The 27,837-nt window shown below is 49.6% G+C and overlaps 1 protein-coding gene across 6 annotated transcripts in view; it reads right to left on the bottom strand.

Annotated features, from left to right (window-relative positions):
• Positions 1–962: 962 nt before the first annotated feature.
• dag1 (dystroglycan 1) overlaps positions 963–27,837 on the bottom strand; it is a 134,716-nt gene continuing 107,841 nt past the window's right edge. For all 6 annotated transcript variants that reach the window (XM_086001289.1, XM_086001292.1, XM_086001291.1 and 3 more), the window contains one exon: positions 963–4,971. In XM_086001289.1, the coding sequence (XP_085857415.1) occupies positions 2,587–4,971 (2,385 nt within the window). In that variant the 3' untranslated portion in view covers positions 963–2,586. The remainder of the gene's footprint in view (positions 4,972–27,837) is intronic.

Below are 27,837 nucleotides of genomic sequence, written 5' to 3'. Positions count from 1 at the left end.
ACATAGACAACAAAGGAGAGCATGACAAAAGGGAATATGAAAAGGTTAGGAAATAAGTTAAAAAAAATTAGGAAGGCAAAGAAAAACTACAAAATTAAATGATCAAGGAATATAAAATGAAATAGTATATTCTACAGACACAAATACAAAAGAAAAATCAGGATAGGGCCACCAAGGAATACACACAAGAAACTCACAGGCAATGACAGCGAAATGGCAGAAATATGAATTACTTTTCTCTAAATCAACATGGTGTATGCCAATCAATGTTTAGTCTGACTGAAAAGTTTCAGGGGCAAGAAATTTGAGGTGGGATAGATGCTCCATAGATGGAAAACTTTCAATGACTGGGCACATAGAACTATGGGCAGTGTTGTGCTGTGGACTCGCTCCCACTCCGAGGTCTGGTCGAGACTGCCCAGCTTATTTCACCTCGAGACCCTATGACTCAACATGGCTGGATATAGTGACACCACGGTTCCTGGCCAGAATGGAGATGATTGGGTAATTCCCCCATCAATCACGCCTGGAGACCACACTGCTGTAAGTGACTGGGGTTGATTTTACACACATAATTTGTATGATGTAACTATCCTCCACCCACTGCATTTTGCTGGTGAAATAATCCTGCTTTTTTTTATATAATCGGGAGACTTTGCTGTAGTATCCGTCATGAGTTCTGTTTGCTGTAGTTTGTAGAGTCTCTGTTTAAATAGGCTTTCTTCTGTAGTGCTGTTTAAATAGACTGTTTGCTGTAAGTCCTGCTCTGTGGCGCAGCTCCCTGGCTGACGCAGTTGTGTCAATAGGCACAGTGGCTTAACATAGAGCAAAGTTTTATTCCATCAGTCTGGGCTAGATTCAATCGCATACCCTAGAGGTGAAAGGCCAGTGCCTCGATCACTGTATCACTCAATCCCATATATATATATTAAACATCTTACAAGGAACAGAAGGAAAATCAGTTTGGTGAAAACACATTTTAATACAAGACTTCCAACATACAGTGCCTAGTGGCATAAATAAAATGTTTACTAATAACTGTAAAAAGTAAAATCGCTAACAATGCATTATTCTGTTTTGATTTGCCCGCCAATCACCGTGGTGATGGATGAATCAGTTCTCTCCTGGCCACTGCAGATCCAAGCGCACACGCATGTGCGCCGTGTTCTATTATGGCTTCAAGATCCCATGGCGCGCGCACGCACTAAGCCAGCCCTAGAGCCTGACCACCCAAGCTAGCGCAGCACACGATTATTGCAATGGTTTTTGCGAGTCCAAGTTCCAAATACCATCTCTTTGTGGTTCAGTCCAGTAAAGTATGGCAGGCATCACACCTACATGATATCCTGTGAGAATAATCATCTTTAAAAATAAAAGCAGTAAAACTTTTTTTTAAATCCCTCTAAATTAAAATTTATAAGGTGATCTATGAGAGGGAGGAGAGATAGAGACAGAGAGAGAAAAAGAGGAAAAAAATCAAAACCAATTTCATTTTAACATTTCCTAAGAAGCCAAGCGTTTACAAATTGCAGTATGCTTTTAATAAAAGGATTGAGGCTGTATCAAAAATTTAGTAAAAAAATTAGATTGAATTTTTTTATTTTAATCATTTCTGGCTGACTAGAATATAATCTACCATAAGACCCCTGTATGTCTGCAGCCAAGGCGCTGAGATGGGAGTAGCAGGACCCGACAAATGAGCAACTTTATACTAACTGCACAGATTGAAGAGGGAGAGGGGACAAAAGAGCAAGAAATGGGGCGCGAGTGAGAAGAGAGAACCCGGAGAGATAAAGAAAACGTGCAAGGCGGTGGAGAGGCAGGACAAAAGGTGAACGACACATCAAACTTGAACGTGAAAAGAAGAGCGTGCGACGCGAGAGATGTGCTGCGCTGTCACGCAGGGCGATGGTGCGCCGTACGGCTTTGCAAGAGCGCCCGGTGTCAAAAGAGCACATGAGACCTGGTGATGTTAAAGGAAACACAGTTAGAGAACCAGTGACAGAGGCCAGAGACAGCAAGAAGTGAAAACAAGCAAAATGAAAGTTGACAAGGTGTCCCAAGAGCCAGAGCAGAGTAAAGTTCTACCTTAAAACAATTAACATGGCCAAAACTAGAAGTATAAGTTTAGGTACAGTGGATTAAATGTAAAACAAACTGATTTCAGTACAGTCTCTGACATTTACATTAGGCTACCGTTTTGTTATACTTCCGTTGCTAGACACGTGTGAATAGAAAACAGTACAATTAGTGTTAAAGGCAAACAGTATCAAACATCCCCCAGTGCTGCCCGTGGTCTCTTCAGCATTTTAAAACAAATGTTCTGAAGCCTGCGGTAACAATGTACAGAAGAGATCGAGGAAACGATGCTGACTGGTGGAGACCATCCCGCCAATCAGGGGAGGTGATCAACAGCGTTAAGGGCTGCAGTGAAACTTCAGCAATACTTGGCTTCCAAACCAACAAACCCAGTGCTCAAAAAATTTAAAATGGTGGCAGGCTTCCATTCCCCTACAGACAGCACTGGTGTGGAAAAGGGGTTGGGGGCAGGGGAGGGGGCATGGGGGTTCCAGTCTTCTTTATGTATTAGGGTGGGACGTAGGGTGGTGGGGATCTGTATGGGGTCATGTTCTTTGGACGGCAGCCTTTTCCTTCCATTGGCGCGGTGAAGGGCGGCGGAGGCTGGTAGGGGGGTGCGTTGGGATCCTCTTCTCTCAGAGGCGTGTATTCACCAATCAGATCCTGGCCCAGGGGGATAGCCTCGTGGCCGGACTGGCTGGGATACTCGGGAGGAGGGAGAGGGGGCTTTTCCTCCTGGAGGATGAGCGGGACGCTCGATGAAGGCGGGGGCTTGGAGTCATCAAGTTCATCTGCAAAAATGATGGGAACGCCCTTCTTGATGAAGGTGGCTTGGTCCTCGATGGTGAGCTTCCCTTTCCGCTTCTTACGGTAGCAGATCATGGCGATGATGCCGGCAATGAGGAGGATGGCAGCCACCACCACCGCTGGGATGACCGTGTGCAGGTACACGTCATCGTTGCTGGTCCTGGCCGGCTCCTCGCCCACGGCAGTCGACGTGGTGGGCTCAGCGGGAAGCGCTCTCAGTTGAACTGCCGGCACGAACTGGATGTTCTTGCAGCCCCCCGTTCCGGTAACGGTCACGTTGATGGGGGAGAACTCTGGCTCCATAGTGGCCATGAACATTGGACTAGGTTTGCCTTGGTCATCCGCAATGCGCCTGCTCAAAGACCGAATCTGCTCCTCCGGGCAGGGGTCGAGTGGGAGAGTGTTGTTGGTCCATTCAACCACAATGGAGCCCTTCGAGATGGTGTGCAGGGTGACGGTGCTGCTGTTGCGGTCGCTGAACGTGTAGGCCAGCTTCTTGATCAGTTGGATTTTCTTGTTGACATCGTTGGCCACCTTCTGGTGATCCCCGTGAAACCGAGCGGCGAATTTGGCGCTCGACTTGCCGCCGTGAGGCCGGCTGTGCACGTGGACCTCGAAGGCGTCCACCGCCGTCAGACCGCCCTTGTCTGTGGCATGCATGAAGTACTCATGCTTGCCTTCATGGCCGGTGTCTGGCAAGCCATACAGCAACTGGCTGGTGCCGTTGAACTTGACCCATGAGTTCTCGGCCAGCGGCTGTTGTTCCTTGAGTTTGAGGGTCAACTGCAGCTGGTCGGTGGTGCCGTCCTCGTGATCGTAAAATGTGTCGGATGGGATCTTAACCTCAAAGTAGGTACCCACCCACGAATCCACGCGGTCAATGTGGTTCATGCGCTCGGGCGGACGGTTGTCGGCAATCGGCAGCCGCGTAGGCTTGGGGGCATGGACGGCGCTGGTCGTGCGCCTGGCGGGGGGCGAGGTGGTTTGCAGCTTGGTGACGACCCGCGGCACCTTGGTTCGCCCCTTAGGCTTCCTAGTGCTTGTGGAAATAGTGGTCGGAGTTGTAACTTGTGGCTTCAAAGTGGTTACCCGAGGCTTCTTGGTCGTGCGCGGAGATGGCACAGCGGTGGGCTCGACGTAACCGGGCCTGGTCACGGTAGGCTCAATCTGACCGGGGATGGTTGTACTTGATTTTTCCAACACCCTGGTTGGCTGCACGGGACCCAAAGTGGGAGTGTGGGTAATTGTATCCTTTGGTCTGACAGTTTTAATGGGCCTACTTATCAACGGTTTCCTGATTGGTGGTGCCACTCTGTCCGTGGTGGGAGCAATAACCGGAGAGGTGGGCGTTGGGACTATACGAGTAGGAGGTTCTCTTACAGCAGTTGTTGGTGGCAGCGCTACAATGATAGGCGTTGGAGTGGGATTTACCTGCCTTCGCACTCTCTTAGTCACGTGTAGTTTCTTGTTGGCAATGTGCCACCCTACTACGGGATAGCCAAGCTGAGCAGACATGGTCCCCTCCTTGGCTGGGATCTCTACGCTGCTGATGTTAGGGATGTTGTTTTGATTTAAGAAACATCCAATTTTCCAGGACAGCAGAGCCCCATTCTCCACTACCTTCTTGGCATTCCCAGGCCCGGCCATGAAGGCGGACATGTCGAACAGCCGGTTGTTGACAACTGGAACCAGCTTCATTTGATGGAGTCCCACCTCGGCAAACTTACGCATTCGGTCCAACAGCCCCACTCGTTGCTTGGCTGTCATCTTAGTTAGGTCAGCATCCAGGATCACGGTCAAAATGGTGAGGGGCTCCTCATGCGGACAGACCAACGGCGTAACCTCACTGACCAACTGCGATGACAGAGCGAGGGGAGCGCTGTCCAAAGGGTCGTCTGGCAGAACCTCAATGGAGAAGACATCTTCAGCGAAAGGCACCAGGCTTCCATTGGCAGCTAGCTCCAGGGCAGTGGCCGAGATATAGTGAACTCCTCTGTCTGTGTCCAGCGGCAGCCCCTGCAGGGAGTGACTCACGGGATTCCAATGCAGCCAGGAGGGCAGGGTCTCCTTCCCAGACTCCGTAATCTAGGAAAAGAACAAAGATACTGATTAACTGCTTCCAGTACAGCACTTTCATATTTAATCTCACCACACAGGGATAAAAGCCCATTCATGATTTTCTCAGTGTTCCATACAAATGTAATCAGGAGGCCTGATTCACTTTTCCCACTCTACCAATTTGGCAGAATGAACCATTTAGTAATGCATGGCTCAGAGCATTTTCTAAGGCATCACAGAATAGCCATGACACATTTATTCAACAGGCAACAGATGCTATTAATTCCAGATAGCAGCTTTACAAATGATGTAACACATGTTCAGAGCTTCTGTATTTGCAAAACACATTGGCCGGAGGTCATTTTGGTTCACAGAATATAACTGCAAGAAAAGACCATCCTACACATTGAAGCTTTTCCCTTTAGTACCCTAACTCTCCCATCAAAGCCCATCTCTCTAGCACTGTAACCCTCCCAAAGCCCATCCCTCCAGTACCCCAACTCTCCCAAAGCCCATCTCTCCAGTACCCCAACTCTCCCAAAGCCCATCTCTCCAGTACCCCAACTCTCCCAAAGCACATCTCTCCAGTACCCCAACTCTCCCAAAGCACATCTCTCCAGTACCCCAACTCTCCCAAAGCCCATCCCTCCAGTACCCCAACTCTCCCAAAGCCCATCCCTCCAGTACCCCAACTCTCCCAAAGCCCATCCCTCTAGTACCCCAACTCTCCCAAAGCCCATCCCTCCAGTACCCCAATTCCCCCAAAGCCCATCCCTCTAGTACCCCAACTCTCCCAAAGCCCATCCCTCCAGTACCCCAACTCCCCCAAAGCCCATCCCTCCAGTACCCCAACTCTCCCAAAGCCCATCCCTCCAGTACCCCAACTCTCCCAAAGCCCATCCCTCCAGTACCCCAACTCTCCCAAAGCCCATCCCTCCAGTACCCCAACTCTCCCAAAGCCCATCCCTCCAGTACCCCAACTCTCCCAAAGCCCATCCCTCCAGTACCCCAACTCTCCCAAAGCCCATCCCTCCAGTACCCCAACTCTCCCAAAGCCCATCCCTCCAGTACCCCAACTCTCCCAAAGCCCATCCCTCCAGTACCCCAACTCTCCCAAAGCCCATCCCTCCAGTACCCCAACTCTCCCAAAGCCCATCCCTCCAGTACCCCAACTCTCCCAAAGCCCATCCCTCCAGTACCCCAACTCTCCCAAAGCCCATCCCTCCAGTACCCCAACTCTCCCAAAGCCCATCCCTCCAGTACCCCAACTCTCCCAAAGCCCATCCCTCCAGTACCCCAACTCTCCCAAAGCCCATCCCTCCAGTACCCCAACTCTCCCAAAGCCCATCCCTCCAGTACCCCAACTCTCCCAAAGCCCATCCCTCCAGTACCCCAACTCTCCCAAAGCCCATCCCTCCAGTACCCCAACTCTCCCAAAGCCCATCCCTCCAGTACCCCAACTCTCCCAAAGCCCATCCCTCCAGTACCCCAACTCTCCCAAAGCCCATCCCTCCAGTACCCCAACTCTCCCAAAGCCCATCCCTCCAGTACCCCAACTCTCCCAAAGCCCATCCCTCCAGTACCCCAACTCTCCCAAAGCCCATCCCTCCAGTACCCCAACTCTCCCAAAGCACATCTCTCCAGTACCCCAACTCTCCCAAAGCACATCTCTCCAGTACCCCAACTCTCCCAAAGCCCATCTCTCCAGTACCCCAACTCTCCCAAAGCCCATCTCTCCAGTACCCCAACTCTCCCAAAGCACATCTCTCCAGTACCCCAACTCTCCCAAAGCCCATCCCTCCAGTACCCCAACTCTCCCAAAGCCCATCCCTCCAGTACCCCAACTCTCCCAAAGCCCATCCCTCCAGTACCCCAACTCTCCCAAAGCCCATCCCTCCAGTACCCCAACTCTCCCAAAGCCCATCCCTCCAGTACCCCCTCTCCCAAAGCCCATCCCTCCAGTACCCCAACTCTCCCAAAGCCCATCCCTCCAGTACCCCAACTCTCCCAAAGCCCATCCCTCCAGTACCCCAACTCTCCCAAAGCCCATCCCTCCAGTACCCCAACTCTCCCAAAGCCCATCCCTCCAGTACCCCAACTCTCCCAAAGCCCATCCCTCCAGTACCCCAACTCTCCCAAAGCCCATCCCTCCAGTACCCCAACTCTCCCAAAGCACATCTCTCCAGTACCCCAACTCTCCCAAAGCACATCTCTCCAGTACCCCAACTCTCCCAAAGCCCATCTCTCCAGTACCCCAACTCTCCCAAAGCCCATCTCTCCAGTACCCCAACTCTCCCAAAGCACATCTCTCCAGTACCCCAACTCTCCCAAAGCCCATCCCTCCAGTACACCAACTCTCCCAAAGCCCATCCCTCCAGTACCCCAACTCTCCCAAAGCCCATCCCTCCAGTACCCCAACTCTCCCAAAGCCCATCCCTCCAGTACCCCAACTCTCCCAAAGCCCATCCCTCCAGTACCCCCTCTCCCAAAGCCCATCCCTCCAGTACCCCAACTCTCCCAAAGCCCATCCCTCCAGTACCCCAACTCTCCCAAAGCCCATCCCTCCAGTACCCCAACTCTCCCAAAGCCCATCCCTCCAGTACCCCAACTCCCCCAAAGCCCATCCCTCCAGTACCCCAACTCTCCCAAAGCCCATCTCTCCAGTACCCCAACTCTCCCAAAGCCCATCCCTCCAGTACCCCAACTCTCCCAAAGCCCATCCCTCCAGTACCCCAACTCTCCCAAAACCCATCCCTCCAGTACCCCAACTCTCCCAAAGCCCATCTCTCCAGTACCCCAACTCTCCCAAAGCCCATTCCTCCAGTACCCCAACTCTCCCAAAGCCCATCCCTCCAGTACCCCAACTCTCCCAAAGCCCATCCCTCCAGTACCCCAACTCTCCCAAAGCCCATCCCTCCAGTACCCCAACTCCCCCAAAGCCCATCCCTCCAGTACCCCAACTCTCCCAAAGCCCATCCCTCCAGTACCCCAACTCTCCCAAAGCCCATCCCTCCAGTACCCCAACTCTCCCAAAGCCCATCCCTCCAGTACCCCAACTCTCCCAAAGCCCATCCCTCCAGTACCCCAACTCTCCCAAAGCCCATCCCTCCAGTACCCCAACTCGCCCAAAGCCCATCCCTCCAGTACCCCAACTCTCCCAAAGCCCATCCCTCCAGTACCCCAACTCCCCAAAGCCCATCCCTCCAGTACCCCAACTCTCCCAAAGCCCATCTCTCCAGTACCCCAACTCTCCCAAAGCCCATCCCTCCAGTACCCCAACTCTCCCAAAGCCCATCCCTCCAGTACCCCCAACTCTCCCAAAGCCCATCCCTCCAGTACCCCAACTCTCCCAAAGCCCATCCCTCCAATACCCCAACTCTCCCAAAGCCCATCCCTCCAGTACCCCAACTCTCCCAAAGCCCATCCCTCCAGTACCCCAACTCTCCCAAAGCCCATCCCTCCAATACCCCAACTCTCCCAAAGCCCATCCCTCCAATACCCCAACTCTCCCAAAGCCCATCCCTCCAGTACCCCAACTCTCCCAAAGCCCATCCCTCCAGTACCCCAACTCTCCCAAAGCCCATCCCTCCAGTACCCCAACTCTCCCAAAGCCCATCCCTCCAGTACCCCAACTCTCCCAAAGCCCATCCCTCCAGTACCCCAACTCTCCCAAAGCCCATCCCTCCAGTACCCCAACTCTCCCAAAGCCCATCCCTCCAGTACCCCAACTCCCCCAAAGCCCATCCCTCCAGTACCCCAACTCTCCCAAAGCCCATCCCTCCAGTACCCCAACTCTCCCAAAGCCCATCCCACCAGTACCCCAACTCCCCCAAAGCCCATCCCTCCAGTAGCCCCAACTCTCCCAAAGCCCATCCCTCCAGTACCCCAACTCTCCCAAAGCCCATCCCTCCAGTACCCCAACTCTCCCAAAGCCCATCCCTCCAGTAGCCCCAACTCTCCCAAAGCCCATCCCTCCAGTACCCCAACTCTCCCAAAGCCCATCCCTCCAGTACCCCAACTCTCCCAAAGCCCATCCCACCAGTACCCCAACTCTCCCAAAGCCCATCCCTCCAGTACCCCAACTCTCCCAAAGCCCATCCCTCCAGTACCCCAACTCTCCCAAAGCCCATCCCTCCAGTACCCCAACTCTCCCAAAGCCCATCTCTCCAGTACCCCAACTCTCCCAAAGCCCATCCCTCCAGTACCCCAACTCTCCCAAAGCCCATCCCTCCAGTACCCCAACTCTCCCAAAGCCCATCCCTCCAGTACCCCAACTCTCCCAAAGCCCATCCCTCCAGTACCCCAACTCTCCCAAAGCCCATCTCTCCAGTACCCCAACTCTCCCAAAGCCCATCCCTCCAGTACCCCAACTCTCCCAAAGCTCATCCCTCCAGTACCCCAACTCTCCCAAAGCCCATCCCTCCAGTACCCCAACTCTCCCAAAGCCCATCCCTCCAGTACCCCAACTCTCCCAAAGCCCATCCCTCCAGTACCCCAACTCTCCCAAAGCCCATCCCTCCAGTACCCCAACTCTCCCAAAGCCCATCCCTCCAGTACCCCAACTCTCCCAAAGCCCATCCCTCCAATACCCCAACTCTCCCAAAGCCCATCCCTCCAGTACCCCAACTCTCCCAAAGCCCATCCCTCCAATACCCCAACTCTCCCAAAGCCCATCCCTCCAGTACCCCAACTCTCCCAAAGCCCATCCCTCCAGTACCCCAACTCTCCCAAAGCCCATCCCTCCAGTACCCCAACTCTCCCAAAGCCCATCCCTCCAGTACCCCAACTCCCCCAAAGCCCATCCCTCCAGTACCCCAACTCTCCCAAAGCCCATCTCTCCAGTACCCCAACTCTCCCAAAGCCCATCCCACCAGTACCAGGAACTTAGACAATATAACTACCGCAGCTGCTCACCTATCACATATTACCATAATTTACAAAATTGAACTTTTATATGTCTTTTAGAGCCCTCGCTCGCAGCTTTCCTCCAGAGATATAGAGGGGCCATGTGTTTGTGTGTGAGTGAGAGAGAGAGAGAGAGAGAGAGAACAAAAAAAGTGAGGCAGAAGAAGGAAAAAAAATATTGGCCAGGAGACCGGGGAGCATTCGTTTCCCCACCACCCTTCTTTGAAATACTGCCATGGGATCTTTTACATCCACCTGATAGGACAGAGGTCTCATCCGAAAGACTGCACTGGATTTTCACCCTAGATTATGTGCGCAAGTCTTTGGACAGACTTCAGCACATAACCTGGGCTACACTAAAAGAAACGCAAATGTTGGAAATTGGAAACACTGCTCAAAACCTGCCTTTTCTCTTTACACTTTCTGACTGACTGTGTATTTTCAGCATTTTCTAAAAATGTAAGGCAAGTCAGACAGCATCTGTAAAAGAAATAGCAGGTTTTGAGCAGTGCCATTATCCATGTTCTGGTTCCTATAATTTTATTTTGATTAATTAGAAGTCTTTCATGCAGAACGTTGCCAAAAGCTTTCTGAAAGCTTAAATAAATGATACCAGTGGGAGATTCACTTTATACTTCATCTGTAAACTGCTCAAAGAAATCAACGTGGTTTGTCAGGCAGAATTTTCCCCTTACAAATCTATGCTGTAATATTTTTAATTAAGTTATTGTTGTACGGGTTCTGCTGCTTAGAATAGCATCCATTACTTTGTCCGTTATGAACATCAGACTAATGGGTCTGTAGCTGCCAGGGTCAAGCTTGTCGCCCTTTTTAAAATATAGACATATTTTCTTGCTTCCAATTCTTTGGGAGATCAGTCGTGCCTATTGATTAATTACAATAACCGCTGCCCTGTAAATCTCCTCCCTCATCTCCTTCAAAGTCCTAGGATATAAAGCATCTGGCTCAAGGGGAATTGTCACTCTCCTCTCCCTTTCACTTAATTACTGACAGGAATGAAGCATTTGTGTCTCGTCATTGTCTAGTGGCAGCACCTTTAATTCAGTCGCAATACATAAAGATGTTTAAAAACCAGCCGCATTCAAAATCACGCCCCACCACCCAGCCTAATTCAAAACAAGTGGCCAAAGTTTTGTTCGCCTTGGTTGTCTCAGAGACTGCAGGTTCGAGGGAGATACCAAGACACATTCAAATAAAAAATATAGGAGTGTTGTTTGCTTGGTTATGTCATTTGCAGTTGCATGTGAGTTTAGCTAACAGTTATACAACTGTTGGGGTGGGAGTATTTATGGGCATGGACTGTTGAAATTATTGAGTTGGTTTGGAATTCCAAAGCCTGGTCAGTTGGCTCCTGCAGTTAGTCCGACTATAATAACTGTATATAAAAGTTTAGCATTACGATTGTAAACATTATTTTCCTTCTGACATATCATCTAATGTAAATATATGTATTATTGTGAGTCAGCCATGGGTCAGTGGACAGCACTCTCGCCTCTGAGTCAGAGGTTGTGGGTTCAAGTCCCATTCCAGAGACTTGAGCACATAATCTAGACTGACACTCCAGTACAGTACTGAGGGAGTGCTGCACTGTTGGAAGTGGTGTCTTTCGGCTGAGATGTTAAACCGAGGCCCCTCAGGTGGTTGTATAAGATCCCATGGCACTATTTTGAAGAGCAGGAGAGTTCTCCAGTGTCCTGGCCAATATATTAACTCTCAATCAACATCACTAAAAAAATAAGATTATCTGGTCATTACAGGTAGACTATCCTTTATCCGAAAACCTCGGGACCAGCCGTGTTTCGGTTTTCGGAAAATTTCGGATTTCGGAAGGTGGGTCGGCGGGGGGGGGTCGGGGTCCGCGGGGGGGTTGGCGTCGGCGGGGGTCCGCGGGGGGGGGGGGGGGCGTCGGCGGGGGTCTGCAGTCGTGGCTTGTCCGTCGCTGCTAGCCTGGAATGCAATGAAGTTCCGCATTTCCACCAACAGGTCGTCGTGCTCGGTCGGAACAGGGGCCGGCACCGCCGCGGGCTCAGAGCTCTCGTTGCTTTCGAGCCTTTGGAAGAGAGTCAGGTGGTTCCGCGGGGGGGTCGGCGGGGGGTCGTGCGCACGACTTACGCTGACCCTCTGCTCAGCGTAAGTCGGCGGGGGTCGGGGTTGGCGGGGGTCCGTGCGCACGACTTACGCTGACCCTCTGCTCAGCGTAAGTCGTGCGCCACTCTGGTCATGTCGTGCGCACGACTTACGCTGAACGAAAAAACCTTCGGTTTTTAGAGGGTTTCGGTTTTCGGAAGTTTGGACATTGCTGTCTGTGGGACTGTGCTGTGTGCAAATTGGCTGTGAAGTGCTTTGGGATGGCCAGAGGTCGTGAAAAGCACTGTATAAAATTTAAGCTCTTTATTATAGTACTGTAGTTTATTTTCTCGTTTATCTACTGTTCAATAAATTTTCTAAAGTCTGAAAATCTGATGCTCTGCCACTTTTTGAAGAATTGAGAAAAGAGCCACAGGACAGATCCAGAAATCAAAGAAAAGCTGAAAGGATTTCTGTTTATCATCGGCATGTTACCAAATCTTGAGATACCAGGGCTGGTGAAGTTACAGTGCTCACCAAGGCAGCGAGGAGCTAAGAGCTATGGGCGTAATTTAAAATACAGAAGCTTAAATATCTAGGAGAAGAAGAACAACTTGTATTTATATAGTGCTTTTAACGTAGTAAAACGTCCCAAGGCGCTGCACAGGAGTGTTACCAGAAAAAAAATTTGACATCGAGCCACATAAGGAGAAATTAGGGCAGGTGACCAAAAACCAAATTAGGGTAGGTTTTAAGGAGTGTCTTAAAGAAAGAAAGAGAGGTAGAGAGGGGCAGGGAGGTTTAGGGAGGGAATTCCAGAGCTTAGGGTGTAGGCAACAGAAGACCCGGCCGCTAATGGTTGAGCGATTATAATCAGGGATGCTCAAGAGGGCAGAATTAGAGTGCAGATATCTTGGGGTTGGGGGGTGGGGGGTAGGTGTTGTGGGGCTGAAGGAGATTACAGAGATAGGGAGTGGGGAGGCCATGGAGGGATTTGAAAACAAGGATGAGAATTTTGAAATCGAGGCACTGCTTTACCAGGGAGCCAATGTAGGACAGCAAGCACAGGGGTGATGGGTGAATGGGACTTGGTGCGAGTTAGGACACGGGCAGCCGAGTTTTGGATCACCTCAAGTTTACGTAGGGTAGAATGTGGGAGGCCAGCCAGAAGTGCGTTCGAATAGTCAAGTCTAGAAGTAACAAAGGCATGGATGAGGGTTTCATAGAAACATAGAAAATAGGAGCAGGAGTAGGCCATTCGCCCCCTCGAGCCTGCTCCGCCATTCAATGCGATCATGGCTGATCATCCAAATTCAGTACCCTGTCCCTGCTTTCTCCCCATATCCCTTGATCCCCTTAGCCTTAAGAAATATATCTAACTCCTTCTTGAATATATTTAATGAATTGGCCTCAACTGTCTTCTGTGGTAGAAAATTCCACAGCTTCACCACTCTCTGGGTGAAGAAATTCCTCCTCATCTCAGTCCTAAATGGCTTGCCCCTTACCCTCAGACTGTGACCCCTGGTTCTGAACTCCCCCGCCATCGGGAACAGCCTTCCTGCATCTAGTCTGTCTAGTCCTGTTAGAATTTTATAAGTTTCAATGAGATCCCCCCTCATTCTTCTAAACTCTAGCGAATATAAGCCTAATCAATCTTCATACGTCATTCCTGCCATCCCAGGTATCAGTCTGATGTTTCAGCAGCGGATGAGCTGAGGCAAGGGCAGAGATGGGCAATGTTACGGAGATGGAAATAGGTGGTCTTAGTTATACTATGGGAGAATTTCAGAAATGTGTTCAGGAGAATTTCCTTGACCAATATGTTCTTGGCCCAACTAGGAAGGAGGCATTGCTGGATCTGGTGCTGGGGAATGAGGTGGGCCAGCTCGACCAAGTGTCTGTAGGAGAACACTTGGGTACGAGTGATCATTATATCATAAGATTTAGATTAGCATTGGAGAGGTGCAAGGAATAATCTAGAGTGGAACTTCTAAACTGGAATAGGGCTAACTTCAATGGGATGCAAAAGAATCTAGCCAGGGTAAAATGGAACCATAGACTGGCAGGAAAAACCGTAACGGAACAATGGGTGATCTTTAAGGCGGTGATGTTCCAAGTACAGGCTAGGTACATTCCAACAAGAGGGAAGGGTAAGGGAACCAAAGCAAGGGCTCCTTGGATGACGAGGGAGATAGAGAAGATGATGAAACAAAAAAAAGAGGGTGTATGATGCATGTCAGGTGAATTCTTCACGGGAGAACCAGACCAAATACAATAAGTTGAGAGGGGATGTGAAGATGAAAATAAGATTGGCAAAGAGAGAATATGAGAGTAGAATGGCGGTTAACATAAATGGGAACCCAAAAATCTTCTACCGGCATGGAAACATAAGCAGGTAGTAAGAGGCAGGGTGGGGCCTATTAGAGACAAAGAAGGTGATATATGCTTAGAGGCGCAAGGCAAGGCTAGAATAATCAATGAGCAATTTGTATCGGTGTTTACTAAGGAGGTGGATGCTGACAAAATATCGGTAGAAGTGGAAAAGGTAGAAGCAATGGAAGGGGTGAAAATTGATAGACAGGATGTACTAGAAAGGCTGGGTATGCTTAGAGTGGACAAGTCGCCTGGTCCAGATGGCTTGCATCCCAGGTTGCTAAGGGAATTGGGGGAGGAGATAGCGGAAGGGCTTGCCATAATTTTCTAGCACTGTTGCTTCACAGCGCCAGGAACCCGGGTTCGAATCCGGCCTCGGGTGACTGTCTGTGTGGAGTTTGCACATTCTCCCCGTGTTTGCGTGGGGTTTTCTCCGGGTGCTCCGGTTTCCTCCCACAGTCCAAAGATGTGCGTGTTAGGCTGATTGGCCATGATAAATTGACCCTTAGTGTTAGGGGGATTAAATACGTGGGGTTACGGGGATAGGGTGGGATATGTGTTGGTATAGGGGTTACGGGGATCAGGTGGGATATGTGTCAGTGCAGGCTCGATGGGCCAAAATGGCCTCTATCTGCACTGTGGGGTTTCTGTGATTCTGTGAGATGCGGTGGGGGGGGGGGGGGGGGGAGGGGGAGGTGCCTGATAATTGGAAAGTGGCAAATGTGACACCATTGTTCAAGAAAGGGTGTAAGGACGATCCTAGTAACTACAGGCTGATCAGTTTAACATCAGTGGTGGGTAAAGTTTTAGAAACAATAATCAAGGAAAAAATTAACGGGTACTTGGAGAGGTTTAAGCTAATTAAGGAGAGCCAACACGGATTTGTAAAAGGCAGATAGTGTTTGACTAATCTAATTGAATTTTTTGATGAAGTAACAGAGAAGATTGATGATGGGAATGCAATGGATGTTGTCTACATGGATTTTTGGAAGGCGTTTGGCAAAGTACCACATAGGAGGCTGGTTAACAAAATTGAGGCTCATGGAATAGGTGGGTCAGTGGCAGCTTGGATAAGGAATTGGCTTAAGGACAGAAAACAGCAAGTTGTGGTAAATGGCTATTTTTCAGACTGGAAGATGGTAGACAGTGGTGTTCCCCAAGGGTCAGTGCTGGGGCTATATATATAGTAGAATTTCTAAATTTGCCGATGACACCAAACTTGGAGGTGTGGCAAACAGTGATGATGATACCAATCGACTGCAACAGGACATAGAAAAAGGCTAGCAGAATGGGCAGACAAGTGGCAGATGGAATTTAATACAGAGAAGTGTGAGGTGATGCATTTTGGCAGAAGGAACAGGGAGAGGCAATATACACTTAATGACACAGTTTTAAAGAGTGTGCAGGGACAGAGGGACCTGGAAGTTAATGTGCATAGGTCCCTGAAAGTGGCAGGACATATTGAGAGAGTGGTTAGCAAAGCATATGGGATCTTGGACTTCATAAATAGAGGTATTGAGTACAAAAGTAGAGAAGTTATGCTGAACCTTTATAAAGCGCTGGTTAGGCCACAACTGGAGTATTGCGTCCAGTTCTGGTCACCACATTTTAGGAAGGATGTGAAGGCCCTCGAGAGGATGCAGAGGAGATTTACCAGAATGGTTCCGGGGATGGGGGATCTTAGCTACAAGGACAGGTTGGAGAAGCTGGATTTGTTTTCATTAGAGCAAAGGAGGTTGAGGGTGATTTGATAGAGGTGTACAAGATTATGATGGATTTGGATAGGTTAGACGGGGAAAGGCTGTTCCCACTAGTTGATGGTACAAGGACTAGGGGACACAGATTTAAGGTTTTGGGCAAGAGATACAGGGGGGGATGTGAGGAAAAACTTTTTTACGCAGTGAGTGGTAAGGACCTGGAATTCGCTGCCGACGAAATGGTGGAAGCGGAGACACTCAATGTTTTCAAGGGGAGACTGGACAGACACTTGAAGGAAATAAACTTGCAGGGCTACAGAAATAGAGCGGGGGAATGGGACTGACTGGATTGCTCTGCAGAGAGCCAGCATGGGCTCGATGGGCCGAATGGCCTCCTTCTGTGCCGTTAAGACTATGCTGCGAATATGTGGTCGGAAGCTCATTTCAGGGTCAAATATGACACCAAGGTTGCAAACAGTGATGGAAAGACCGAGACACCTCAGCCATAGATACTTCAATATCCTCTAGGATACTGGATGTACTACAAAAAACTGGATAGATAGCAATCGTCTTTGGCTGATCATACTGTTCTGTGCTGCTGGACTCTGTTCCTAGGCGTTACATCCACACAGACAACCCTGAAATTAGCTTCTACACAGGTGACATTTTAATTGATGAATGAATTGATTGATCTGAATAGGATGGTGCAATCAGTGCTTTCACTATATCTGAAGGACCCATGGATTACATTTAATGCCGACTCCTTGGTGGCTATCAAGCCACCCCTGCTGAGGAGTGCACATGTGTGGACTTTGGTAAGATGCTTGGGTTCAGTTGTGGTGCTGAGATGGTCCAGCTAGGCTCAAGAATGGCCACCTGGGTGAGCTATTATTAGCTTATGTTTGTAGCAGTGTCTCATTATGTACAAAGTGGGTGGTCAGTGTGCAGACAATGAACTTGAGGGTTGAAGAGGGGAGGAGCAAGTGGGCAAAAGCACAGCTGAAGGGGGTGTCTGAGTTTTCTTTTAAAAAGACAGGGGGGGTGGCAAAGCTTAGGTGTATGGGAAATTTCAGAGGGACAAAAGTAGATGAAGGCGTGGCTGCAAATGGTGGAGCAGGGAAGAGGTGGACAGGTGTTGGAGGGTGTACAAGGGTAACATCGTGTTGAAGATCACGGAGGCCCTGTAGGGATCACAGGGAGGAGAACCTAGAGGTCGATTCTCTGGGGCATTTGAAGGGCAATTAGTATCTGTGGAACTGCACCCCTGCACGAGTCAGTGCAATTTGGGCAAATTTAAAGTGGCTGCTGTAAAACAGTAAGAGGTCATAAACTAAAACTTGTAACTTCCCCAGTTAACAGTCTGTGGGGGTGGAGGAAAGGCAGAACCTTTTGCAGCAATTTACTTCTTTTCTCTCTTTAAATTTGCCAACCAACAGGTAGGATAATGCCCAACCAATCCGACTCTCACAGCCTTTTCACATAAGGCCCAGCCTGCTGTTGAAACTGTGCAGTACTCGTCACAGCCACTTGGGACCCTCAGCGAGCTATCAGTTGCACAGCTCCATCTATTGGTAGGAAGCTGCAGTGAGGCGTTTCCGACTCACTCCGCTGGTCCCATTGTCATCAAACACTGAACCAATACATTCTGAAATGCAGACAGACAGCATCTTTTCCAGTGATCCACCACACCTGAAACTTTGATCATCTTGGAGCAACGCCACAAACCTAACCTTCGGTAAGGATGCCATTGCGCATTAACTCAGGGATGTCCAAGCTTTCCGCGTCGATGGGCTGCACAGGTGCGTATCATGGAGCCTTCCCTAAAAGGCTGTGGATGCTGGATCAATTTCAAAACTGAGATCGATAGATTTAGGTTAGGTTATTAAGGGATATGGAACCAAGGCAGGGAAATGGAGTTAAAGTACGGATTAGCCGTGATCTAATTGAATGGCGGAACAGGCTCGAGGAACTGAATGGCCTCCTCCTGTTCCTCGATCACGTATAAAGTTTAAACCCATGTTCCCATCAATTTACAGAGCTCACATTGCAGTCATGAACAGCTCTTGGGAGGGTCTGATTTAGGATTTATCTGCTCAAGAGCCAACAACACTAAAAACGGCCCTTTCCAAACCTCCTGGCCCACAACATTCAAACAGGGCAAACCAATATGAAACACAAGTGCAAACAGATTCCTGGGATTAGAGGGGCAGCTTGCCAGGGTTCCAGGTTGGACACCCCTGCCTTAACCGATACCCATGTTATACTTAAATTTTCTCCCCTATCTCTAGCCTGAAAAACACTGGCTCTGTGCTGGGATACGGTTCCATAAATCCCAGGTGCCCTCTGCTAGATTGTGATTAGGAGTGGGAACCTCGCCCAACCTTTCTCTCCCAGGGTCGATTGTAGCACCCTCACTGCCTCTCCGGGTTGGATCAGCTAACAGCCAAAAGCAGGGAGGGAATCTGCTCTATAAAAGCTCTTACACTCACTGGATAAACTTGCTGAGCCGATCTACCAGACAGTTCCAGGAGCAGGGCATCTTAGCTCACAATCAGTCCCTGGTCAGGCGTTCCCCCATCAGCTTCTCCTGGAGGCCCAGATTCTAGAGGGAGCCGAGTCTGTTTAACAGGGGTAACCCTGCCTCGTAGCCCCTCATCGATCACGGATCGCCTTCTTTTACAAAATGGATTTTTCAGATGTCTTTTGAGAGTCCTTACTTGCAGCTTTCATCCAGAGATGGATAAAGGTATGTGAGAGACAGACAGAGCGAGAGAAAGAGGGAGAAAGAGAGAGTGTGAGGAGAGTAAATGTGTGAGAGAAAGTGAGTGAAAGATGAAGAGAGACTGAGCCACATTCAGTCACTTATCAACAGCTGCAAAATGATCTAATTCAAAGAATATGGGAAATCTTAAAAGAATGCCAACTTCACAAGTTGAGAAAGCCCTGAAGTACTCAGATTGGACAATGGGACTGCAGTGGCAGATTACCTACTGTGGCTAGAATCTCCCTCACTTTTACAAACCTCCAAATATTAGTCTGTGCTGTCATCCCTCTAACATCCTCCATTTCCTCCCCACCACCTTTGAAGCAGCAATCAGCCCCCATGCAATACCGGACTGCCTGATGTTCAATTGCACCAGCCTCAGGGTGCAGTAATCCTGGGCTCTGCGCCACCGGTTCACGGCCCTCCTCCAGCAGCCACCAGGTGCGACTTGGCACGTCCGCTCCGAGAGTCTAGAGACCAGTGGTAACTGGCTGTTGGAAGGGAATCAATTCCTCTGATAGCAGCAAGGACATTTAATTGGACACCAGCACACATTTTAGGCTGACAAACCAAAGTACCAAGGGAATGCTCCACTGTTAAAGGTACCATCTTTCGGATGAGACATTAAACCGAGGCCTGTCTGCCCTCTCAAGTGGACGTAAAAGATCCACAGTACTATTTTGAAGAAGAGCAGGTGAGTTCTCCGGGGTGTCCCTCAACCAACATTGCTGAAAACAGATGATCTGGTCATTTATTTCATTGCTGTTTGTGGGACCTTGGTGTGTGTAAATTGGCTGCTGCATTTCCTACATAACAACAGTGACTAGACTTCAAAAGTACTTCATTAGCTGTAAAGCGCTTTGGGGCTTTCCGAGGTCGCGAAAGGCACTATATAAATGCAAGTCCCTCCTCCCTCTCTCATTTACTTCTTGCTGTGAACTGTTGTGTTCATCAAGGTGAGAGATAGCGGTGCTGGAAAGTAGAACACCTTCCCATTTTAGGCCCCCCCATGTCAGCATCCAAGTGCTCCCAAGCTCGGGTACACAATGGGTAGGTGCAAACAAAGGCTTTCTATACTCTGCCCCTGCCTCAGCTGCATCAGTATGGTGTTATTTAATTTCCTGTAACAACCACTCAATGGTCTCTCGGAGTGCGATTGACAACTGAGTGACGTGTCTGGGGTAGCTTCGTGCTGTGGGCCCGTGCCCACTAGGAGCTGGATCGAGGCAGCCCAAACTCATTTCACCCCTTACAGCTGGTGGACTTTCACCCCGGCAATCCAGGCTGGATTTGGAGGCGAAAGGCCGGGTCGCTTTAACCCAGCGCATCCCTACGAGCGGCTCAAAAAAACATACTTGTAAGCAGGAGAAAAGCACAGTGCCAGCTCCCTTTAGTCAGGGCACAAGTGGTGCAAAATTGTGCCGGATCGCAGGAACCAAATGTGATCCTGGCAACAAGATCTGCATCTTTTACAAATGGCCCTTTGTGCGTAAGGGGACGAGGGAGGGATGACCCACTTTTCATTGCAGTTAGGTCTGGTTTAATTCCACAAGGACTATACAAGAAAGGCAGCTAATAAAGTATTTAACGTCTGCTAGGAATACTGCCGAACAGTTACTATCCAACCTGCTGACAGCAGCACTTCTGGCCCATCCCCCACAGCTTCTCTTCAAGCTAGTCTTTCCGCAAGATTAACAAGGAGGAGTTTTTTTGGTGGGGTGTAAAGGAGTGTTAAAAAATGCTTTAAAACACCTTCACGATTGCAGGGCTGCATTGTGAACTTGGAAATCCATCCCATGAACAGTCTATCGGGGGAAGGGCATTATAAACTGTAATGGAATTCTACCTGTTCATCCGCACTGATCTGTGCACCCTCGACTCTTCCAAACCTAGTTCACCACTCAATCCCCACTCCTGGCATCTCACCCTCGAAGCCTGTTCTTTCAATCGCTTGTTCCTGCCCGCTCTAAATCTCTAAAACTAATCTCTTTCTTTTTTCAAAAGCCTCATGACCCGTCTCTTAGACTATCCCTTTGCTCCCCTAAATCTCACGGGGCTCACTGTTTCCTCTTAAAATGTAAATGTTACTTTAAAGGTGGAATATGAACAGAAGCTACTATTGTTTTCCCAGTGTTCTGGCAGCAGCTGTAATGGAAGGCCATTAAAATGGCTGTGCTGGGCACCATTTTCCAGGGCACATTCAGACTGATCATTGTCTTCCCCAGCCATCGGGGTAAGTTCTACACTCTGGATGAGTGCAGCTCCAACAACACTCAAGAAGCTCGACACCATCCAGGACAAAGCAGCCCGCTTGATCGGCACTCCACCCACTAGTTTAAACATCCACTCCCTCCACCATCGGCACACTGTGGCTGCAGTGTGTTCCACCTATCGAATACACTGCAGCAACTCGCCATGGCTTCTTTGACAGCACCTCCGAAAAACCTGCGGCCTCCACCACCTAGAAGGACAAGGGCAGCAGGTGCATTTACTCAAAGACAGATTACAAACTTCCAGCAGGGTTATGCAGCAGTGATCAGCAGTAGGGAAGGAGCCTTGGCTCAGTGGTAGCAATCCCACCCTCCAAGTCAGAAGGTTATGGGTTTGAGCCCCACTCCAGTCCTGGAGAGCAGAGACAAGACTACTGTGTTGTCATCCAGTGGGGTACTTGCTTCCGGTGAGAGTGGAGTAGCGCCCGCCCCCCGCTCGCATCTGGCTGGTCCTCCTGGTAAGGAGTTGTGACTCAGGCTAATGACTGCTTGATCTAAAACAGGGATTTTGTTACGGAAACTGTTAGATCCGTGTATTTTTGATGTTGTGTGTCCTTCAATAACTAGACACAAGACTGCAGGAACAATCAACAGGTATTTACTGGATGAGGGTTACTCTAAAACTAAACGTACAGATCCCTACTCAGGGTTTATATACAGGTGTGGTCACTGCCGGTACTACAGTATACAGGAGTTGTAAAAAGTAGTTCTCCCCTTATGAAAGGTACATACCCTACAATTCCTCCCCTTTTAGATTGACAGTACCATAACATTCATTTAACAATTAACACTTTTAACATGCATATGAACTGAAAATAGTCCATTTATAAATTCAGTCTTTGGGGCGGCTTCCTGATCCTTTCTGGATAGCGCCTTTCCTGAATGTCTTGTTCTTGGTGCGGAGGCCCCTTGTCGTCAGTTGGTTCATCAGCTTCCGATGCTACTGTTTCTGGGGTAGATGCTACCTGTATGTCGGGTTCATCACCAGGTGCGCGAGACATGGGGTTGACTCGTTCCTGTGACTCTAGGATCTGGTCGACATGGCGTCTCACAATGTTCTCCCCAACATCCACTGTGTACATTAGTGGCCCCTGCCGTGTGCATATCTTTCCTGGTTGCCATTTCTCTGTTCGGTAGTCGCGGGCCAAGACTGGTTGCCCTACATTGAAGCTCCTTGTCGGCTTCTCATTGATGTGCTGGAATTGCTTATTCTCAACATCTCTTCGTACATTTGGTCTGAGCAAATCCAGACGAGATCTCAACCTTCGGTTAAAGAACATCATGGCCGGGGTCTGGTTGGTGACTGCATGTGTCGCATTTCTGTAGGCTAACAGGAAATTGTCCACCTTATGCTGCAGTGGAATGTCGTCATCGCACATGGCCCTTACTGCTTTCTTAAAGGTTTGTACGAACCTCTCAGCCAATCCATTTGTGGCTGGATGATACGGGGCGGATGTGTAATGCCTTACCCCATTCCTTTTCATGAATCTTTGAAACTCTTCGGACACAAACTGTGGTCCGTTATCAGAGCAAATCTGCTCTGGCAAGCCGTTCCTGGCAAATATGGTCCGTAGGACTGCAATAGTTTTCTCCGTGGTGGTGGATGACATTTTGATCACCTCAGGCCATTTCGAGTGCGCATCCACGGCTATTAGAAACATTGAGTCCATGAATGGACCAGCAAAATCAATATGCACCCGTTGCCATGGAGATGAGGGTCACTCCCATGGGTGTAGAGGGGCATGTGGTGGTGCATTTTGGACCTTCTGGCATCCTGAGCAGCTCTTTGTCAGGCCCTCGATTTGCTGGTCGATCCCCGGCCACCACACATAAGCCCTAGCAAGGCTTTTCATTTTCACCCCTCCCAGATGGCCTTCGTGAAGCTCATTGAGCACTCTCTCCCTTAACTTGGGTGGAATTACCACTCGGGATCCACACATCAAGGTCCCCTGGCATACTGACAGCTGTTCTCTTCTGGATGAGAATGCTGGCAACAGTGAGTCGCCATGTGTTGGCCAGCCCTTCACCGTCAAGTCATATACCCGAGACAGTGTCGGGTCATTTTGGGTCTCCTTCTCTATATCAGCGTTAGTTACTGGCAAGCGTTCAATTATAGTCGAATGAAATATTTCGACAGGGTCCACTGCTGGTGCTTCCTCCGCAGTAGGCAGTGGCAGGTGTGATAGCTCATCAGCATTTCCATGCTGTTTCGTGCCCTTATACTCGATTTCATATTGGTTCACCCCTAGAAAAAGTGACCATCTTTGTAGCCGTTGCGCAGTCATCACCGACACGCCCTTCTTTGGATTAAAGATGGAGACAAGTGGTTGGTGGTCCGTCAGCAAGGTGAACTTCTGCCCGTGCAGATAGTGGTTGAACTTTTTCACTCCCCACACTAGGCTGAGGGCCTCCCTGTCAATCTGGGCGTAGTTACGCTCGGCTGAGGTTAGTGACCGAGACGCAAAGGCTACCGGCCTCTCTGAGCCGTCCGGGAATTTGTGCGACAGCACCGCTCCAATGCCATAGGGTGATGCATCACACGCCAACCGAATGGGTAGTGCTGGGTTGAAATGAGCCAACACCTCTTTTGATGTGACCAATTCTTTGCACTTCTGGAAAGCTCGTTTACATTCGTCATTCCACTTCCATGGTACCCCCGTTTGCAGTAGGGTGTTCAGTGGGTGTAGTACTGTAGACAAATTCGGCAAGAACTTATGGTAATAGTTCACCAGCCCGAGGAACGACCTCAGTTGTGACACATTTTCCGGTGCTGGAGCCTTGACTACTGCCTCAATCTTTTCAGGGGACTTATGTAACCCCTCTTCATCAATAACGTGGCCACAATATGAGATCTGTTTCTGGAAAAACTCGCATTTGTGGCGATTTGTTCGGAGCCCATGTTCCTTCAATCTAGTGAGCACCTGCTCCAGGTTGGCAAGGTGAGCACTGTCATTTTCGCCCGTGACCAGGATGTCTTCCAAATAACACTGGGTCCCTGGAATCCCTTGCAGGACTTGATCCATTGCCCTTTGCCAAATAGCCGGAGCTGATGCTACCCCGAACACCAGCCGGTTGTATTGGTAGAGACCTTTATGAGTGTTGATCGTGAGGCACTGTTTCGAGGCTTCTTCTACCTCCATTTGCAGGTACGCCTGGGCCAGATCAATCTTAGTGAAGCGTTTCCCTCCAGATAGCGAGGCAAAAATATCTTCAATCCGCGGAAGCGGATATTGTACCGTGTGAAGGACTGGGTTCACTGTCACCTTAAAGTCCCCACAGATGCGAACTTTCTTTGGTTCCCCAGGCGTATTACTCAACGACCTCGTCATTACAGGAACGATGGGTGTGGCCCACTCGCTCCAGTCCACTTTGGACAGTACTCCTGAACGTTCCAAACCTTCCAGCTCTGCTTCGACGGCTGGGCGGATCGCATAAGGCACCGGTCTGGCCTTAAAAAACTTTGGGCTTGCATTTTCCTCTATTTTGATCGTCGCTGTTATGCCTTTTAGTGTTCCAAGTCCCTCCTGGAACACTTCTTGTGCGTCAGTTAGCATTTTTGACAGTCGTCCAGGTGTGGCGTCGTCATCCTTTTTGGCATCTACAGTCAGTGCTTGTATGGAATGCCAATCTAGCTGTATCTTCCGAATCCATTCACGTCCTAGTAGTGGTGGTCCTCCATCTGGCAATACATATAGGTCCATTTTTGGTGTTTCCTTACCGTTATATACAACGTTCACCCTTATTTTTCCTTTGGGGTAGACCTTTTGCCCCGTGTACCTCTTCAAGACAATCTCTGTATCTCTCATGGGTATATGTGAGAATAGCCGCTTGTAGTCTCTTCGGTTTATGACTGTTAGGGCTGATCCTGTGTCCAATTCCATTTTCACTTGGACTCCAGCTATCTTGAGCGTGACCCAGATAGTTTGATGATCCTCCGTTTGGATCACCTTATGTAGTTTCAGACAACCCAGCTCCTTGCTTCCGAAGTCTGTATCACTTTTCTGTTCGTCTGAACTACTCTCCGTCACCTTATGTACTTTCTTGTACTTCTCCTGTGGAGATTTCTTGCTGCTGGTTTTCTTTCCCGACCTGCAGACTCTTGCTATGTGTCCTACTTTTCCACACTGTCTGCACACTTTGTCCTTAAACCAGCAATCATTATGGTCGTGTGTTGTTCTGCCGCAGCGATAACACTTCACTGTTCCGTATGACATTTCATTTGTGCCATATTCTTGCGGTCTCCGTTTTATCTCTGCAGCGCCCCGTGCGGCTGCTTCGTGTGATACTGCTATGCTGAATGCCTTTTCCAGCATAAGGTCCTTTTCAGATAAAAGCCATTTCTGGGTTCCTTCACTTTGAAGCCCACACACAAACTTGTCCCTTAAGGTATCTGCCAGTCCCGCTCCAAACTGGCAGTGTTTCGATAGCTTACGCAGTTCCGTTAAATACTCAGCATTACTTTCATCTTTATGCTGGTTCCTTTTGTGAAACTTAAATCTTTCTGCTATCAGCAGCGGTGTGGGGTTTAAGTGGTTCTGTAGGGTTGACACTATGTTTCCAAAATCCTTGTCCACTGGCTTCTCTGGGGTTACTAGGTTTCGCAGTAAGCCATACGTTTTTGCACCCATGGAATTCAACAATACCAGCGCTTTCCTCTCATCTGGCACTTCATTCGCCTTGCAGTACACTTCCATGCGTTCGACATATGTCGTCCAATCTTCGACTTCATTGTCGAACGCTGTGATACTGCCACTCTTCGGCATCCCTGGGTGTGGTTAGACTGGCTCAAAATGGCGTTTTTCCGCGCTTCCCTTCTTCTCCGCTGCGGCTCAAAATGGCGTTTTCCCGCGCTCTCCCTTCTTCTCCGCTGCGGCTCAAAATGGCGTTTTTCCGCGCTCTCCCTTCTTCTCCGCTGCGGCTGCTTGGCCCTTGAACACCAGCTGCGCTCTGCGCGTTTCCCTTTCTTCCCCACTGACGCTGCTCGTCCCTTGAACACCGGCTGCGCTCTGCACGTTTTCTTTCACGCCTCTCTCGCTTCTCCCGTCGACGCCGTTCGGTCCTGAACACTGGCTGCGCCCTGTGCGCTCTACCCTCTCTCTTCTCCCGTCGACGCCGTTCGGTCCTGAACACCAGCTGCGCCCTGTGCGCTCTACCCTCTCTCTTCTCCTGTCGACGCCGCTCAGTCCTGAACACCGGCTGCGCCCTGTGCGCTCTACCCTCTCTCTTCTCCCGTCGATGCTGCTCGGCCTTTTCTGTGCCGTCGGTCGGCTCTAGCCGCCGCTGTCCGGGAAGGGTCTGCGCCGTAGCTGTTGCCAGCCCATTTCGCTGGACCACCGTGACTGGAAAACCAAGCCCAGCTCTCAACAGCCTCCCCTGCGATGCTCAATCTCTGCTGGATGACTGGGCGGTTGCTCGTGGTCGACGCCCGTGCTTCTGGCCTCCACTTTCTTCCACTGTTCTCCAGGAGCGAATCCCTGGGAGGTAATGCAGAGTTGCAGGTAGGTTCGAATCTGCCTCGTCGCCACTGTTAGATCCGTGTATTTTTGATGTTGTGTGTCCTTCAATAACTAGACACGAGACTGCAGGAACAATCAACAGGTATTTACTGGATGAGGGTTACTCTAAAACTAAACGTACAGATCCCTACTCAGGGTTTATATACAGGTGTGGTCACTGCCGGTACTACAGTATACAGGAGCTGTAAAAAGTAGTTCTCCCCTTAAAGGTACATACACTACAGAAACAACCCAGAGCGAGACCTGCTGGATATAAAGCAGTGGAAGAAATGGGTTGTGTCATACCCTGTTAGGAGGGGGATAAGACAGAGGAGATGGAGAAGGAGGAGAAGATGATGAGGGAGGAGGATTATGGGGAGAAGGAGGAGGAATAGCGGGAGAAGGAGAAGAAGGAGGAGGAGGAGGAATAGAGGGAGTAGGAGAAGAAGGAGGAGGAGGAGGAATAGAGGGAGTAGGAACCCCAGCTAATTCTTCCCTGACCCCTAAACCCGGAGGTTAATTGTAGCACACCAGTTAATGTCCTGGCTGGGACCAGTTAACCCCAGCAGAGACCAGCAATCGAGCCTTGGCCCATCTGGCCTGTATGGGTCAGTACCACTCTGGGCTGTGCCTTTACCCATTCGGCCATCAGGGGAGTCAAGGAGATGGGTCCCAATGTGAAAAGGAAACTTGGATATGACTGGGTACTATTTGGAAGTTTTAGCTAAGGTAGAAAAGAACATTTGGGTGTGGTAATTGACCACTGAATCCGATGCACAGCTGTTATCAACAAACTAATTCAGCGATGGGATACATCGAGGGCATTTGATTAGATCAAAATTCAGGCTTTTAGATCCTTCATAACTCATGGTATGGCCAGATTTAGAATACTGTGCAGTTTGGACATCTTTACATTCTGCAGGACACTGATGTATTGGCACAAGTTCAGGCCAACGTAGCAAGATTGATTCAGAGGTGGCGAGGAAAAACTCCAGATTGTGAAGACAAGTTGCCAAAATAGAACTTGTTTTCACTGGAATGAGGAAAGGAGATCTGACCCTGGCTTAGTTGTTCAAGGCACCAGTCTGTGCAGAGTTCGCTGATCTCATCTGGAGTGGCATTAGGGACCTGATTGGTCTCAGCACCCTCGTACCCCCCTCAGCAGAGGGAGAGGGGTAAACTATTCAAATATCCTGCCAATTGAAGCCTCATCCAGTTAGTTTTAATAAGGATCTAAGCAACTGTTCCTCTTAGATGCCTGAACCACAGATAGACGCTCTTAAAAAAAATCATTCTTGGGA

The sequence above is a fragment of the Somniosus microcephalus genome, chromosome 11, assembly GCF_052327205.1.
Source record: "Somniosus microcephalus isolate GS21.2 chromosome 11, FLI_Smic_1.0, whole genome shotgun sequence".
NCBI classification, from domain to species: Eukaryota; Metazoa; Chordata; class Chondrichthyes; order Squaliformes; family Somniosidae; genus Somniosus; species Somniosus microcephalus.
Note: the sequence above shows the minus strand (reverse complement) of the source record. Positions and strands in the feature narration are given on the sequence as shown.